This window comes from Paralichthys olivaceus, chromosome 19 (genome assembly GCF_024713975.1).
Source record: "Paralichthys olivaceus isolate ysfri-2021 chromosome 19, ASM2471397v2, whole genome shotgun sequence".
Taxonomy (NCBI): Eukaryota; Metazoa; Chordata; class Actinopteri; order Pleuronectiformes; family Paralichthyidae; genus Paralichthys; species Paralichthys olivaceus.
The window spans coordinates 13,331,436-13,347,778 of NC_091111.1; the positions used below are offsets into that span (position 1 = coordinate 13,331,436).

General features: G+C 44.9%; 1 protein-coding gene across 15 annotated transcripts in view; it reads right to left on the minus strand.

Moving 5' to 3' along the window:
- Window positions 1–16,343, minus strand: part of syne1a (spectrin repeat containing, nuclear envelope 1a) — a 114,633-nt gene that overhangs the window by 17,516 nt on the left and 80,774 nt on the right. For 14 of the 15 annotated variants that reach the window (XM_069515127.1, XM_069515132.1, XM_069515131.1 and 11 more), the window contains 34 exons: window positions 14,432–14,650; window positions 12,760–12,900; window positions 11,855–11,968; window positions 11,434–11,595; window positions 10,811–11,005; window positions 10,533–10,706; window positions 8,843–9,034; window positions 8,048–8,179; window positions 7,829–7,929; window positions 7,544–7,694; window positions 7,272–7,400; window positions 7,009–7,182; window positions 6,664–6,879; window positions 6,454–6,555; window positions 6,225–6,344; window positions 5,941–6,141; window positions 5,667–5,840; window positions 5,414–5,545; window positions 5,089–5,285; window positions 4,868–5,000; window positions 4,589–4,771; window positions 4,294–4,443; window positions 4,022–4,198; window positions 3,755–3,910; window positions 3,509–3,664; window positions 3,236–3,406; window positions 2,937–3,070; window positions 2,634–2,838; window positions 1,677–1,859; window positions 1,366–1,512; window positions 1,022–1,176; window positions 673–820; window positions 490–584; window positions 155–389 (listed from right to left, as the gene is read on the minus strand). In XM_069515127.1, the coding sequence (XP_069371228.1) occupies window positions 155–389; window positions 490–584; window positions 673–820; window positions 1,022–1,176; window positions 1,366–1,512; window positions 1,677–1,859; window positions 2,634–2,838; window positions 2,937–3,070; window positions 3,236–3,406; window positions 3,509–3,664; window positions 3,755–3,910; window positions 4,022–4,198; window positions 4,294–4,443; window positions 4,589–4,771; window positions 4,868–5,000; window positions 5,089–5,285; window positions 5,414–5,545; window positions 5,667–5,840; window positions 5,941–6,141; window positions 6,225–6,344; window positions 6,454–6,555; window positions 6,664–6,879; window positions 7,009–7,182; window positions 7,272–7,400; window positions 7,544–7,694; window positions 7,829–7,929; window positions 8,048–8,179; window positions 8,843–9,034; window positions 10,533–10,706; window positions 10,811–11,005; window positions 11,434–11,595; window positions 11,855–11,968; window positions 12,760–12,900; window positions 14,432–14,650 (5,454 nt within the window). The remainder of the gene's footprint in view (window positions 1–154; window positions 390–489; window positions 585–672; window positions 821–1,021; window positions 1,177–1,365; window positions 1,513–1,676; window positions 1,860–2,633; window positions 2,839–2,936; window positions 3,071–3,235; window positions 3,407–3,508; window positions 3,665–3,754; window positions 3,911–4,021; window positions 4,199–4,293; window positions 4,444–4,588; window positions 4,772–4,867; window positions 5,001–5,088; window positions 5,286–5,413; window positions 5,546–5,666; window positions 5,841–5,940; window positions 6,142–6,224; window positions 6,345–6,453; window positions 6,556–6,663; window positions 6,880–7,008; window positions 7,183–7,271; window positions 7,401–7,543; window positions 7,695–7,828; window positions 7,930–8,047; window positions 8,180–8,842; window positions 9,035–10,532; window positions 10,707–10,810; window positions 11,006–11,433; window positions 11,596–11,854; window positions 11,969–12,759; window positions 12,901–14,431; window positions 14,651–16,343) is intronic. The other variant, XM_069515129.1, reaches the window with a different exon arrangement.

The following is a 16,343-nucleotide window of genomic DNA, read 5'->3' on the forward strand; positions in this document are numbered from 1 at the left end:
AAAGAGTATCTTCATTATTATTAATTATAAAAAATGAGCAGTATGGTGATTGACTGAAACAAGCATGAATATTTTAGATAATTCTAGTGAAGATGTGAAAGGTCACCTGTGAAGTTCAGGTCTTTAGAAGCTCTGACATATCATTCTAAGCTACCTGTATCTGATCTAACAGGTCTCTGGCCTGCTGCAGGGCCACCGCTTCTCCTGGTTGTTGAACATCTGAATCATGGGTCACTTCCTGGAGCCATCGCTGCAGCTTCTCCGCCATCTCCCGGTAATTCTGCCACTGGCGGACCAGGCTGTCGATGATGCCTCTCCGCTGCTGAGCCCGCCGCACTATGCACTGCCACTGGTTGCTCAGTAAGGCCAGTTTCACGCTGAAGTCGTCTCTGTTAGTGGGTAAAGAGGGAGAAGAGTACGTATGCTGCTCACAACTGGATATATGTTATCATGAGGCAGATGCATTGTTAAATAAGACTGTGTGTAAACCTGTCATCCATTAGTCCCTGGTCCAACATACGATGACCATCACTGATGATGGAGTAGAGAATCTGTTGCCTGCTAAACATTTCTGCCTGGAACAACTGCAAGGAAACACGCATATAATAAAAACAGTTGTCGAGAAAAGAAGAACAGCAGTTATCATATTGATGCTTTTAGTGCATGTCTGACCTCGTGGTCTCTCTGCTGCTCCAGCAGACTCTGGTGATTGCCTGAAATCTCAGCAGCCAACTTCTGCTCAGTCTGAGACAGGAAGTCCATCCAGGCCTCGCACTTCTGCAGGAAGCTCTGCTGCTGGAGCAAAACCGCCTGCAGTTTACTGTGGAGGGACAGAAGAAACATTTATACTAAGATTAGTACTAATCAACTTTTTTTTTTTACATGTAACATAAACCTTAATAATAAATACAAAACAAAAACTTATGAGTTCATTTTAAGTGATTTCTACCAAAAAACAAAGCACGGTGGTAACTCACTGCTCGAAGTTTACAAACATGTAGAGTATGACAGCTTTAGGTACCTGAACCTCTCAGTGAGGTGAGCGCAGTGAGCGGCCCAGGCTCTGTTGAGACTCTGCAGCTGTTTGACATCTCTGTCACTGACCGGTAATCTGTACACCAACTCGTTCACTCGCTCTAGGTCGGGAGATAGACTGCTCAACTTCAACAGGTGAACCTGGAAATACAGGAGCAGACATTGTTGGAAGGACTGTGTCAAGATCAAACATGTTTCAGTTAAATTGAATGCAAGAGAGAGAAGAACATTAATCTACATACAGTGAATTATGAGCAAATAACGCAGATACCACATCTTTTTGGTGAAACACAGAGAATACAACAATAAGACAGCAGCATGTTTTTGTACCTTCAGTTTTTCCATACGTGACTGGACCACACTGAGCTCCGGCGAGCCCACTGTGTCCGACTCCTTCAGCACCGCCTCAGCCTCCTCACTGCATTGCATCAGTGTTTCCAACTGCTCTCTGAAACTGTCACAGGACTGAGATCCAGACTAGAAACAGTCAGACAGAGAAAAACATGAGGTAAGAGAAAGAACACTGAACTAATCGTCTCTTTCTTCATGCATCAGGGTTGTATGTAGAAAAGAGTTACTGTGTGTTTGAGAGAGAACCTGTTCGAAATCCTGCCTGTGCCCGCACATCCCTACTTTCCTACCTGCAGTACTTCCTGCTGCCTGTGAAGGGCGTGCTCCAGTGTTGCTAGACGATGTGAGAGTAACAGGTGATCTGACTGGAGGGCTGCAGAGGAGGAGGTGTCGACTTGGCTCTTCAGTTGTTCCCCTAAATCCTGCAGTTGCTGGAGTGACTCCTGCACCAAAGCCTGGTCGCCAAGGCAAGCCTGCAACAGAGACGCAGGTTAGGAACACAGTCACAGAAAGCCTGTGCACAGAAGGAATATTTAAATTTGTCTGGATTAAGGAGAAACTCTCATGTTTTTCATTTCTTCCCCTGAATCCAGTGAGATTTATCAGAGCATGGTGCATTTTTTCCAAACTCAGAGACGACGATTCAACCCTTTCACTGAATTTCCATTTCTCTAAATCCATTCAGGATTAGTAAAACCAGCGTTGTGTTTTCTGTGGGTTTTGGTCAGCCAAAAAGAATGCTGAGTTCTTAACCACTCAGTGTCCGGAGACAGTTTGCAACAGTGATCCTCAGTTAAAATGACTGTCTGCTTACAGTATTAGGAGAGTGCGTCTCTAGACATGGTGCAGCATGGCCCTACAAGCCCAGCATGGGGCGGAGGACCCCTGTAGTGTAAATCAGGAGCCTGTCTCTTCCGTTGCAGCCACCTCTCAAAAGGCCTTTGTTAGGTTGTGCTGTGTGACTACATTCAAGTAAACAAAAGGACAGGGTGCAATTTGGTATTCTGCAGAGGGGACAGAGGCTTTGTGGATCCTCATAATGAGCTGACAAGCAGTTCAGAAGCTTATTCAGTAGATCTTAGAAAAACAAAGGAGACTCAGGGATGCAGGGGTTTCAGCATTACAGTATTAAAAAATGTATATTTTAAACCACAAAGATGTGTACTTGGTAATAAACTACCACTGAACCTGAGTATTGAGAGGCAATGACTAACATCAGAACATTAAATCGTCCCATCTCTACTCACATCGCAGTCCTTTATCCAGGCACTGCTCTCCTCCTCTGTGATCTCCTTATCTGTGGCACTCTTCAGCAAGCGATCAGCATGCTCTTCCTGTTTCTGAACTGCTGCCACACATTGGCCGTACAATGTCCTGTAACGTTGCCACAGGCCCAACAAGGCCTTACTGCTCCTCAGCTGCTCGGAGATCTGCTCTAACAGGCGGTTCCACCTGCAGCAAAAGAGGAAAAAGGAAGAAGTTTCAGTACATTGGAAGCTCAGGTGTTTTATTTAAGGTCGCTCAGAGATGTGTTTTTGTCACCGCTATACCTCATGTTGACGTCCCGCAGGGCTCTGTTGAGTGTTTCAGCCACAGACGGGTGGCACTCTGTCAGAAGCTGGTGGGTGACGGAGCCAAATTTCCTCAGACTGCTTTCCTGTTTATCCATCTCCTCCTGCAAGTTCTTTAAAATACAGACATCCACTAAAATTTAATTTGTTGCTGATTATGTCAAATTTTAAGATGTGAACAGACGACAGCACTGCGTTAAATACCTTTACGATGAATTTATTCACTATTAAAATGTTGAAATGTTTTTTAAGGGGTGTCTATTTTCTGCCCTCCTCACCTCCAAATTCTCCACCTGCTGCTGCACTGCCTCTAGAGACCCATTAAGGAGGCGCAGCCTGGAAACGGAGTAAATCCCCTCCATCAGGTACCCAATAATCTCCTCTGAGGCTCTCCGATACAGCGTCCACTGCTCCAGCACTGACCGCAGACTGACCTTCATTTGATTTATCTGTTAGAAAAGACGGGAGACGAGATGTTTAGTTGCATTAACGCACATTGCAAAGAAAGATCTAGGCAACAACTATAAGGCTTGGGGATCCAAGAAGCTCACCATGTGGTCCAAATGAGCCCAGGACTGGTTCAGTCCTTTGAGGGTCTCCTTGACAACAGAACAGGCCGCTCCTTTCTTATCCCGAATGAGAGTGTTTCCTCGTTCCTCTGCTTTCTCTAGATCCTTCTCTTTTTCCTTCACCAATTCTTCCAACTCCTGTGGGAACAGTGTAATTTATTTAAGAAAAAACAAGAGTTTATAAAACATAAAATACGTGTGGCATTAACAGCATTGCTGTATCACTACCTGACAATCTTTAAGTGCATTCTGCACCGATGCTACATCCTCTATCCTGTGCCTCTTCTTTAGTTTCTCCTCCTGGAGTGTGAGCCAGGTTTTCAGAGCCTGGACTCCGTTTTCATGCTCTACCCAACCTTCCAAAAGTCCTTCCAATAACTGAATCTAAAAGACAAACAATTCACAACAATTGAACTATGGTAAACTAAGAAAATGTGCAGAAAACCGTGAAAATTTCTGATTTAATTCTTAATTGCTATGTTAGTGAATTATTACCTTTTCAGCAATAAGTCCCTGCAGTATCTGCCACCTTCTATTCATGGCTCCCAGATTCTCAGCAAAGTTGGTTTTGTCACTACGCTTCCCCTCCACATCCTGACTGCTGATCTGCAGCACAGACTGGTTAACAAAGTCTACAGTCAGCTGCTTACAAGTCAGATCAATCCGGAAACCCTGCGAAATACAAACAGAGGCATCATGAAGCCGTGATGACGAAGAGAAAAGAGGCTGTTAATAAACCTTTGATATATAAGAAGACGGATTTGTACCTTATATTTCTGCAAGAAGTTCTGGACCACCTCGGAGCCGACAGCTCCCATGATCTTATCCTGGTCTTCGTCTATGATGTTCTCCATGAGAGAGATCCAGCTCATCAGCTCTGTGATGGCGTGCAGAGATGCCAGCTTCTCCATCTGCAACTGAGGGTGCAAACAGACAAAATACAGCATCATCAAATGTGTCATGAAAATACTGACGTCAAATAGCCAAAAGAATATGTTAAGATTATTATATAAATAAAAATGTAAAAAAAAAAAATCTCAGATGAAAAACCATGCAACAGACCTGGTGTAGCTTCTCTTGGACAACAGGAATACGAGTCAGCAGCTCAGCCCATTGAGTGTCGACATGGCCAAGCGCCGTCCTCAGACCAGCGGTATCTACTCTTTTTAATCGCAGAAGCTGGTTTCCTGTGCTGAGCACAGAAGAACGCAGAGACGATTTGGCATCCACCTCCTTGGAAAACTCCTGTCAGAAACAGAAGTTTGGAGAATTTTGAAATTAAACCTTACTGTCATTAGAATGATTGAATGATGAATATTGTGATGTGATAACCAGACTAACCAGGAAGGCATAGAGGTGGTCTCTGACAGTCTCCAGCTCCTGAGGCACTGTCACTGACTGGGTTGTCCAGAACTCGAGCCGGGCCAGAGCCGAATGCAACCAGTGGCTCAACTCTGCGGACTCATTCTGGTACCTGAAATTCACCAGAAAATGATTTAGTGCTTACAGAAGTATTCAGACTCCAGGTGTCACGCTGACAAATCAACCTGAAGGCTGCTGACCTGCTCCAGTGTTTGAGCGTTGAGTCGAGGCGGTGCAGCTCCTTGTTGACCTTGGTGGTGGAGGAGAGCCAGTGTTCGCCAAGTTGCGTGAGCTGATTCTCCAAGTCTGAACAGCCAACAGACAGTAGAAGCCTCTTGCCCTCCTCCAGAACCTGGTAGAGCTGGGGCTGATGCTCAGTCAGGCTGGCCTTCAGACGCTGGAGGACAGAAGGAAAGACAGATGAGGTTGATCGATCAAAAATTAAATATTCTGAAACGAAGTCTTGATTGTACCTTTCAGGGTAAATCAGGGGACATCTTGAACAGACTGTGTTAAGTGTCTTACCTGATAGAGACTGATCCTTTCAGTGAGTCTCTCCTCTGTCTCCTCCACCAGACCCACAGTGGGGATGCTACACTCCACAGCCTCCAGCTGTCTACACAGAGCCTGGTAGTCTTCAACAAGCCTGCTCCATGACTGTGAGAGAGAGAGAGAAATTACAACATCATATTTATTCTATTCCCAACAGGTTTTTAATGTTTTTCTATATATGTGATATAAACTATACTATTTTACGATTTTAATCAGTAATTCCCACCTCCAATATGCCCTCCAGCTCCACTCCCCTCCTGTGGGCCTGTTTGAGCACACTGTGGGCTAAAGCCATGGTCTCCTCCAGGACCTGGCTCTCCCTCTGTGCCACCAGACTAGACACTTTACTGTAAAACGTCTGGGTGAGGATCATATGGCATTCCAGACCCTGAAAGAACTCCTGGAGCAGACGAAAACACACAGTTAAAGAGGAGAGAATTCAATGGCCTTATAGCTTTGCAATTAAAATGAATGCCATTCCATTTCAACCCCCTCCTTACTTTGTGTTTGTCCAGTAACATCTGGACCTCTATGACCGAGGCCACTGTCATCTTCTGGTCGGCAGCCATCTTGTCCTGAGCGGTGTCCACCAGGTCAGTGAGGTCATGAAGTGCAGCCTCATACTGGGCCTTGAGAGACAAGCCATGGTTAAGGCTGCTGCGTCTGGAGCCCACCATCAGCACCAGCTCCTCGTATGCATCCTACACAGAACCAACAATATGTCAGTCACTGAGTATAATAATGTTGGAATGGAATATTTGAACTTCATTGTTAACAACATTACCTGTAGTTTAAGTAGTTCCTGATTGGAGGTTTGTTCAGATTGAAGTCCTTCTGCTCTCGTCTTCAGCTCACTCACTCTCTGCTCAAACTCCCTCAGACTGTCCTCCACTTCAGATAATGCCTAAAAAAAGAGCAGGACAATCAGTTAAAATCATTTCTCAGACATCCTCTCAAGCTTTTTAAATCCACTAAATCCATATTTGCGTATTTGCTTTTGGTTCGTATCATACCTCGATCTGTTTGGATGCAGGTCTGTCTGCACTTCCAGCCATCTTTTGCAGCAGCTGGTGTTTACTTTCACTCAGAGCTGTGAACAGCATCCTCAGTTCATTCTGGCAAAGACAACAAAAGCAATGTTAAGATGCAGGCAGAAATAAAATGCATGACATCCCAAGCTTGATATAAATCCCTCAGGTGGTGCAACAGTCTAGATTTAACACCTGGAAAGATGAGTGTTCCTGCAGCTTGTCTCTCATGGCGTCGCAGTGCTGCTCCAGGGTGGAGTCCAGGAGGCCCATCCTCTCCTGCAGACCCTCCAGGGTGTCCTCCATCAGAGCCTGCTCCTCTCCTCCACACAGCCGGCCTGCTCCTCCGCCCAGCAGGTCTCTGCACTGGTTCACCTCCCTGGTCATCTCCTTCAGCTGTTTATTCAAACCCTGAGCAGAACAGTTCAGGTAAGTAACACGGACAGTGTATTCTGTTTAATAACGTTTTAATTTTTTCATCTTATAATTTAAATTTCTATAGAGCAAATAAAGCTGATCAGTGTGTTTGTTCCCACTCACCTCTAGATTAGTGAGTTGTGTCTCTGTGTCCTCAAGCAGCAGCACAGGACCAGACAGCAGCTGATTCTCTGCAGCATCCAGCCAGAAGGAGGCTGCTGAAACTGCAGCATACAGGTCCTGCTGGACTGTCACCCCTCCAATAGATACTGCCAGCTTACTGTCACTACCCACAGCCTGTGAGGAATAAATAGCATATGTTCAGTACAATGCAAGGTCAAAGAATTGCCAAGAAAACTACAACAAAGACAAAATGAATGTTTCACCTCTTGGGCGATTCTTTCCAGAGTCTGGCTGCAGGTCTCAAACAAAGCTCTGGGAGAGTGAGAGTCCTGGCTGCCGGACTCGCCTCTAAACACCATACTGGGACTGGACAAACGGGACCGGTGGATGACCTGCACATATGAGACATATGTCAAATATGAGTGATATTGTGAGATAACAAGAGCAAAAGAAAAAGTAACAACAGAATGCATATCAGCCTTAATGCCTTATGTCAAACATTTGTAAAAAAAACATCAAACAAATCGATCTGTACCGGGCTGAGTTGGTCCTGTTCCAGGGTGTTAAGAGAGAGCTGCAGCTTTGTGCTCTGATCTTTATTCAGGTTTTCCCAGCGATGTCTCAGCTGTTCCAAAGGAGACAACATCTCTGTCTCTAGCAACACTCCCCCAGGGATGGACACCTCACTGTGGAAGCGAGACAAGCGTTTTGTCACAGCAGACTAACATCTGGTCCCTGAAGTGTTGTTTTATCAGGTCCCAGTGTATTTTAACTATTACCCAGTTGTAATTGTAACATGTCGACAGAGGAGAAAAAGTACCTGTCCCCGTTGGGTGTGGTCTGTTGGTTGAGTAACTCTTCCCCAACACTTGCTACAGACTGAAGCAGCCGCCTCTGTTCAGCTACCTGAATCTGTAGCTCCTAAAAATACAGGACTTACATTAGATTAATTTATAAAGATTTACATTTTACTGTTTGCAATTGATTTTATTTTAGGCAAATGGCAATCATACGGAGAGTATGTTGAGCTTCCTCTTACCCTCTGCCGCTGCAGGTTGTCGTGGTGTTGCTGTGTGCGTGTTGAACGGGCCTGAGACAACCAATCCTGGACATTAGGACTCTGGGACAGAGATGAGTCTGGCTCACTGTCCTCCTGCTCCTGCAATGAACCCTAGGAGAAAGACAGAAAGAGTTTTTGTTCTTTGAGACCGGGTTGATGAAGTTTGTGAAGATCAGAGAATGGAATGCAGCTGCAGTTCGGTAAATCTACTTTGTGATGTCCAATTCATGAAGTGAAGTCCAGTGGAGACATCAACAATATCAGATGACATTATTACATTTTATTAAATACACAAAACATCAACATTTATTATTTTAAAATTGCTGTTAGCGTGTTTAATTGGCTCAGAGCTACTGTAGTGTATTTGCATTGTTAAGTGATTTAGTGAAATAAGAATATCACTATTTATTATCTATTATCTTTTTAAGGTCATCCACTTTAATGGGGCATAAAGCCAAAAGGTTAAACTACCATGTCATCAGAAACACACCTGATGCAGTGCATTTAGTGTTAGCATGTGATGAGGTGGCACCCTTTTGTCTGGTGTCTAAGGGCCCATTGTGAGACACACAGGCTCTTGTTGTCCCATAGTGGAAAACAGTGGACTTCTATGAAGAAGCATGCCATGGCCTTTAGTGTTTGCACAATACTACCATTGATGCTTTAACCAAAGCAGCACAATGCAGTACAGCACAACAGAAATGACACAGGGGCAGGGAGGAAGGAAAATGCACAGAACAAGAGAGGATGTTGGAGGAATAGATCTGATCTCACCTGTATGTCCACTTGTTTGTCCTGTAGCATCTGCTGCAGCTCCAGGAGGCTGTCTTTGAGGGAGTGCAGTTTGATGGTGAGTTGCTCCGCCTCCCCCTTGGTCTCCCCCCGGCCCTCCAACAGCAAACTCTCACTGTGGACGGACAGCTCTGACAAATACGAAACCTTCTGCTCGATCTCAAACAGCATGTTCTGGAGAGGCAGGAGTACGAGGCAAACTCAGGAACAGTATATTCAACATCAGAGTAAAACTTTTTCAAAACACTTCCAGTTTCAGTTGATAACTGGTTGATAAATAATAATCATTATAGCAATTATTGCTAAGTGCTATTTTTTGTGGGTAGAAAGCGGTGCTGCGTCTGAGGTTGACCAGTATTTCATCCGTTCTCATGCTCCTTTTCAAGCTTATTAAATGTCTCTTTTCAATTTCTTTCCCACAGGCTTCCCTCACTCTCCTCCTACATTTCTTTAGAAGAGAAAGAAGAGGGTAAGAGAGAGCTGTCTGGACTGTGTGTGAAAAGTGGCAGAATTGTAAGGACGTGGAAAAGAGGGGGATTGAGGTTGTATCCCCTAATTCATACGGGCCGACAAGAGCCCTTGGCAGTTCACTACAGAGAATTCTCCACAACAATGCAGAGAGCGTAATATATCTCTTTTCCCTCTATTCAGAGTTTTCCCTGAGTCATGTGGTGGAAAGGTGGAGAAAATCTGTTGTCTCAGTAGTTTCTTACCACAGAAAGCTTTGCTTAACTCAAAAATGTTCTTTGTTTTCTTTTTGCCTATTGAAAAACAGAATTGTGCCACATCATCTTCTTCTCGTTCTCTCACCATGTCTCTCCCCTCTTTCCAGAGGATATATGTAATAACCTACACTCACAGATAGTTGTTACACCCTGAAGATGATTATCTACATGGACTGGACCTTAAGGTCTGAGCTTGACAGGAGCCATATTAAGCTATAATCAGCTTACTGTTTCCCACCTGCTACAAACACATTCAAATGCTGATTTCCATGTATTATTACTGTGGAGGGGCAAATTACAATCGTTGCAATTACAAATGATCAGAGGTTGAATGTTTATTTACATCAGATTTTGTCCTCAGGATGTCAGATCTTCTGTTTCAATACTATTTTTCACAAAAAGTGTTTTTGTAAGAATGAAACTATAAAGTTAATTCAGTTCTAAATCAATTTCTCAAACTATAAACAAAGTAAGTCAGCTATCCCTGGGGTTTTCTGATGACACTACTGTAAACTGAACTGGTTTGGGGTAAATAACTTAATACTTTAGACGACCTACCTCATTAAAACCTTTACAAAAACACATCATGATGGATCAGTGACCAACGCTACCATTTAGCAGTGGAGCCTAATAACCCCCCAGATTAAGGTGATGTTACCAGGATGAGTGGGGGAACAAAAGGTGGTGAAAGAATGAGAAGGGTCATCATAGAGGGATACAGGGTCAGACCCTGATCCTAATCCCAGTGTTGTTATCCTAGAAAAGGTATTCATTTGGTGGGCTCCTATTTTTTGAATCTTTCCAACTGAAAATTTTCCTCTACAGAGTTTAATAAGAAAAAGTAAATCTCTACCAGCAAAATTGTTATCCGCTGCTCAAGCTCAGTGTCATTTTTCAGGCATCCAGTCACTAACATGTTTAATGATACTAGAAAATGTCAGCCTCACCTGACAGTCTATGAGCTGCTCCTCCATGTCCAAGTCTTTGTTTTGGAGCTGAAGTGCAGAGCTGAGAGTGGCACGAGTGCTGAGCAGCCAGTGGTCGAGCTCCTCGGCCTCGCTGTGGTAACGCTGCAGCGCCTGCTCCTGTCGCTGCTCCTCTAGCTGTTCACTTAGTTTCTCCTGCAGCGGTCAATGTGAAATGTTGAATATGGCGTCCATGGGGATACAGAAGCACATAGTAAATAATACACATTTTTGACAACATGATGTTCTGTAGCACTCACGTCCAGCAGCTGTCGTTTTCCTGAAGCCTTCATTCGAATGGTGGCCATCCTCTCTCCCAGGACAGTAAGCGTAGACTGGAGCGCCAGTTGGTCTCCAGCCTCCCCATCACTGTCGCTGTCCGCCAGCTCCTCGGAGAAACACGTCTGCAACTCACCAATCTCGTCCTGCAGCATCAAGATCTCATCCATCAGAGCCTGGGACGCACAGAGATCAGAAAAGCGTGAGAGGTGAATGAAGAAAAAGAGAAGGAGATGGACATTGTTGAAGGATAGCAGGAAGGGACTGAGAGGAAGATGGTGAGAGAGCAGCAATAGAGCGTTTGTCCAAACTGCCAAACTGGTAAAAAAAGGAACTGTATCGGCCGTCACTGTGAAGTTGGCATAGCAACAGAGAACAGAGCTGTGCAGTCTGTGAAACCATTGCACAGGCTGGTGCCATATTAAACCCTTCAATCATTCTCTCTCATTCTCCTAAGAAGGCTTGTTTAAGTCACGTTTATATTATTCCCAAGAGACGTCTCCTCTCACATGTTAACTGCACCGCACTCCTCTTTTCTTTCTCTAACCCTCACTCAGTTAACTTCCCAGTATCTCCAGACCCTTGTTTCTTCTCTTTCACTCACCTGATGTGCAGCCATCTGGCTCTCGGGGGTCTTGCTGGGGTCCAGCCCCTCATTGAGTGCCCCCTCGATGGACTCCATCTTAGTGGAAATGGACTGGAGGGATTCCTGATAGTGCTGCTGCCGCTCCAGAGCCTCATACAGACTCTTCTGCTTCTCGCTGATCTGTGACAGGAGAGGAGGGAGGGAAGGAGAGACACACACAGAAGTGGCAGAAGTGAGACAATGGCTGGAGAGGATGAGCTGGCATAAAACCTGTTACAGAATTGCTTGTGTTTGGCACTCGTGTCGTCCATCCATAAATATACATGTTCAGATTTTGGTACAGTCCAAAATAGAACCCCCCTCCCCACACCCAAGATTTTTTTTAAATATCTACAAGTTTTGATTTAATTAATTTGAATTAGCTGGTGAAGTGACATACAACGTTCTTGAGTGTTTCCCAGGATCTCTGCAGGTCATCCAGGTTAGCAGCGCTCGACTCCATGGATGGGTCATAAAGCTCCTGGAGCGGCGCTCGGCTCAGAGTGCCACGACCCTGTGACACAACGACACAGTCAGTGTGGGTTTCATTAGTGTGCGACTGTGTGTGTGTACAGTACACACTCCATACTGTACTCTTCATGTTGATTGAGGATGGTTCTGAAATGTCCTTATGTCCCAAAACACACTGTTAACAATGAAATTCAATGGAACATTTGAAGGAAGTTAAGTCCACATCTGCTGTACATACATTACAATATTCTACATTATTAAAATAGATCTCAATCTCTTGTAATTGGTCCACACAGCACTGAGCTAATGGTTAGGATAATTCTTCTTTCTCACTGACACGTCAATGACAGAAGTTCACGCGTAGATAATGACCCACTCGTTCTGATCTCAGCAACAAAGCGTGCAACAAATTATCTTTGGCAAAGTAAATTTGCGAACATAATGTTAAAAAAGAGAGAAGCAGAGGGAGCACAGCAACTTAAACACCCAGTGTATGAATAATGGTGATGATGATGATGATGATGGAGAGGTCGTGGTTTGGTGGTGGAAATCAGGTGATGGTGGTGGGATGGGGATTGGGTGGCATAGTTTGCATCTCCATCTTTACAAGTTATTTTCTGTCTTAAATTCTTATATTTATCAAAAGAATGAAAAACTACAAGACTCACTTTCAGGATCTTGAAAGTAAATTGGAGTCAAAACTGCACTAATGCCAAATTTGCTTCATGTTGCGGTTGACATTTTTTTGGAACATGTAAAGTGGACTGTGGCGCTGGGGCAGGTGGGGCAGGTGACCAGGTCAGGAGGGCTTTAGAGGGGTGGCGGTTGCAGTACCTGGTTAAGAGGAGCATCAGCGTTAGCCCCTGGGGAGGGGGAGCGGCAGGCAGGGGGAGAGGAGACCTCGCTGTTGGTTCCCTCCTCCCCTGACTCCTCAGTCACAGGGGAGAGGAGTGTGTGGCAACGGCCGGCTGTCATCTGACCACACAATCGTGCCGCACATCAAACACACACATCAAAGAAGCAGGTGGAGGAAAAGGAGGAGGGCGAGCGAACAAAAAAAAGAGGCAGATAAAGGGAAGGGAGAAAATATGAAGCAAGAAAAGAAGAGAGCATAAAAATTAATGGGGGGAGTGAAGGTTAGGCAGATTACAGTGAGCACACTGCTGATTAATTAGACAGTGAGTAATCAAATAACAGGAAGAGGACACCCATTAGATCACATTACTGCTGTTGGCATAAAACTGTGGAACCTTAGCTCACATACACACACACACATACTCTGACATGGTACAGTATTAAATTGGTCTGTGCTAATGGATTCCACTGGCGAGGATTGAGCCATGAGGAGTTTTTCACAGGACACATCAGAGGAAAGGAATGGTCATCACCAGAATGTGAAAATCACACATACAGTAAGTGCACACACAGTGATTGCTCACAGTACACACACACACACACACACACACACACACACACACACACACACACACACACACTGATATTTTAACTACATTCTGGATTATTCCTCTTTAAGAACTCAAAATGAACCACTCACTTGCACAAAGTAAAACTAATGCGTGGCACAGCTCTCAGAGGGAGGGGATACAGCAGCAGAAACAGAAGCGGCAGAAGTGACAGCAGCTGTCATAGAGGTAGCACAGTTGTCTGTGAGCCTGCATGCTTCAGCAGAGAGGTGCAGCTGAAATGTGAGCCAGGCCTTACTGGGCTGCGTTTTGGCTGTTAGTGCAGAACTTGGCCGACTGACTCGGGACCTTGTTATATCTGGAGGACTTTTTTTTCCCGGGCTTTATGATGCAATGCAACGCAACAAGGAGCACATACACATGTGGGACATGTGTGGAATAAACAAGTGTGGGAGACTCAGTGATTTCACATGGTGAGAGTGGTTGAGAGACTGAGGTCGACTGTCACTGCAGTAACTATGCGGAACAATAACAAATGAGGAGTATCAGCAGTCCCAGCAACCTATTGACGCCTAACACACAACCTTATTATGCTCTGCTCGCAAACACACACACACACACACAGTAATATCCTGTTTCCTGGCCTGCTGAGACTGAACACACCACAAGCAGCACTGACAAGGCAAGATACCAAAATCTCAACCATACAAAGAAAAGACAGGAAGTGACTTGACACAGAAGAAAGATGAATGATCGAGCTGAAGAGGACACAGTACAGTAGAAGGTTAACAGATTCAGGCTAAGATGATGTTAAATGAAGTGACGCAGCAAAGTTTCAGTGCAGTGATAAAATATTTTAAGATTATAATAGCAGAGTTGAAGCTGTGATTATAAATCAGACAACCTAACAAATGAGATTATTGTGAAATGAACTCTACACACCCTGTAAAAACCAAAATGACCCGTGGGGATTCTTTTGTTCCACTTTGAGAAACACAAACACACACACACAACTATGGGCCACACATCCTGTACGTCTCTGTGTGATTGAACATGTGTCCTGAGAAGGCTGTGCTGCTCACCATGACGACAGAGGGGTGTGCAGGAAGCTGCTTGTTGGCGGTGGCCACAGAACTGGGCAGCTCCTCATCACTCAGCTCATCCACGCCGTCCGACAGGCCGTCCACTTCGTTGACCGTCAGCAGCATGGTGGCGTGTTTGGCCTTCACCGTCAGCATCTTGCACTTGGAGTGGAGGGAGGCGATCTGCTCCTGGTAGCCTCGGATCTTCTGGGCCAGCTCCTGTCAAAACATCCCCCCCGGACACAAAAACACGGCCGCCCCCAGGGTCAGGAGAGGGTGACTCAGTCCACAATGGGAGATCAATAGTTCCTGGCTGAACAAGATCCTGAGAAAAGGAGGGTGGCTGGGCTGGCTCAGCGTTGACTGTTGTGCCGGTGTGAGTGGAGTGACTGGAGAGGACGCATTCTCTTCCCTCCCCGCTCCTCTCTCGCTTTTGGCTTCACAGTGTGTAAGTGCAGAAAGAGAATAGCACAGCCTCACTCTCCCTTTCTCTGTCTCTCTCTCTCTTCTCTGTATCTCTGGGCCAATCAGAGCAGCACAGAGGCGGGTGACTCAAATCGGCGGTGAAGCCATCAGACAGGATGTTCGGTTGAGAGTGAGAGACAGACCCTTGCAGAAATAGTTCAAAATCCCTCAAACACTCCCTCTCGTACACATACACAAACGGGCAGGAAAAAAACAGGAAGTGATCTCACTGCAACCCCCCTCCCTCCGCCTGCTACTTCCCTCCTCCACCAATCCTCACTCCTTTCAACAAAAGAGAGCTGCGAGGAGAGAGGGAGCGTGTACGGGGGAAGAATGACAGAGATGGTGTCAAATTACAGCTATGGTATGAGCCGGCAGGCCGGGCTGAGCTCCTCCTCCTCTCCTCCTCCTCCTCCTTCTGCTCCCTCTGTACCGCAGATGGTCAATGCACTGATAATCAGGTCACGTGACGAACTGGACCAGTGCAGTTGCTCAGCTTAGAGATCAAACTCAGACATAAACACAGTGGTATGCCAAGCCTCTCTGCTGTGACAGAGAGATTGCACTAACAAGAAAATGTGTTTCCTGTATTGGAACAAGTAGAGGGAGTAGATCAAATCTGTCAGAACCGTGTAGGACAAGTTGAACTGTCATGAAAAATGTGTTGCCTGTTTGGATTTGATTGGTCTTTGTGTGCAGGTCTTTGCCTCTATACCCCTCCACTTTCTAGATCTCTCTCTCCTCAAGGGAGATGGAACACACTCACTCAGCAAAAGTAAAATTGCAACAGGAAGCACAGATGCAGGTGAAAACCCTGAAAACATCAGCACTGCATCAAACAGGAATGTACGCAGATTTTATTTATATGCACCATCATATAAATGAGGAATGTGTGTGCAGCAGAATAGGTTTGATGACTCAACATGAAAAAGGAATTAAATGTGATGTATTTATTGCGGGAGTTCTATATAATAATCATTTAATTGCCCATCGTTTTCATTTTGAAATTGAGCAATAACTGAACAGATTAATTGATGCCTCTACTACTCTTCAGTTACTACTACTCTCATGACTGAATGAGTATATTTCCTGCTGTGAATGTTTTCACTAGATTTTGTTTTTTCAACACTTTTACACCAGGAAATATCTAATAACTGACGAATGAAGTTGTCTGTTCACACTCTGAAACTGAAATAAAAGTTGACCTCTTTAAAGAAACGATTAAGGACATCTGTGTATTAACTCTAAAACATCAAACCTAGTGAACTTTAAAGCAAACATAAATCAGATTATTGAAGGAGCTCTTTTTTTATATCAGGGTTTTTATTCTATGACTTCAACAAATGAACCTATGAATCCTTAACTTCGACTATATCGCCTGTTTTTGAAGGTCCAGGCCCTTAGCTTCAGTTTGAGGAAATTAGATTAAGGGCAAAAGCATGCAATG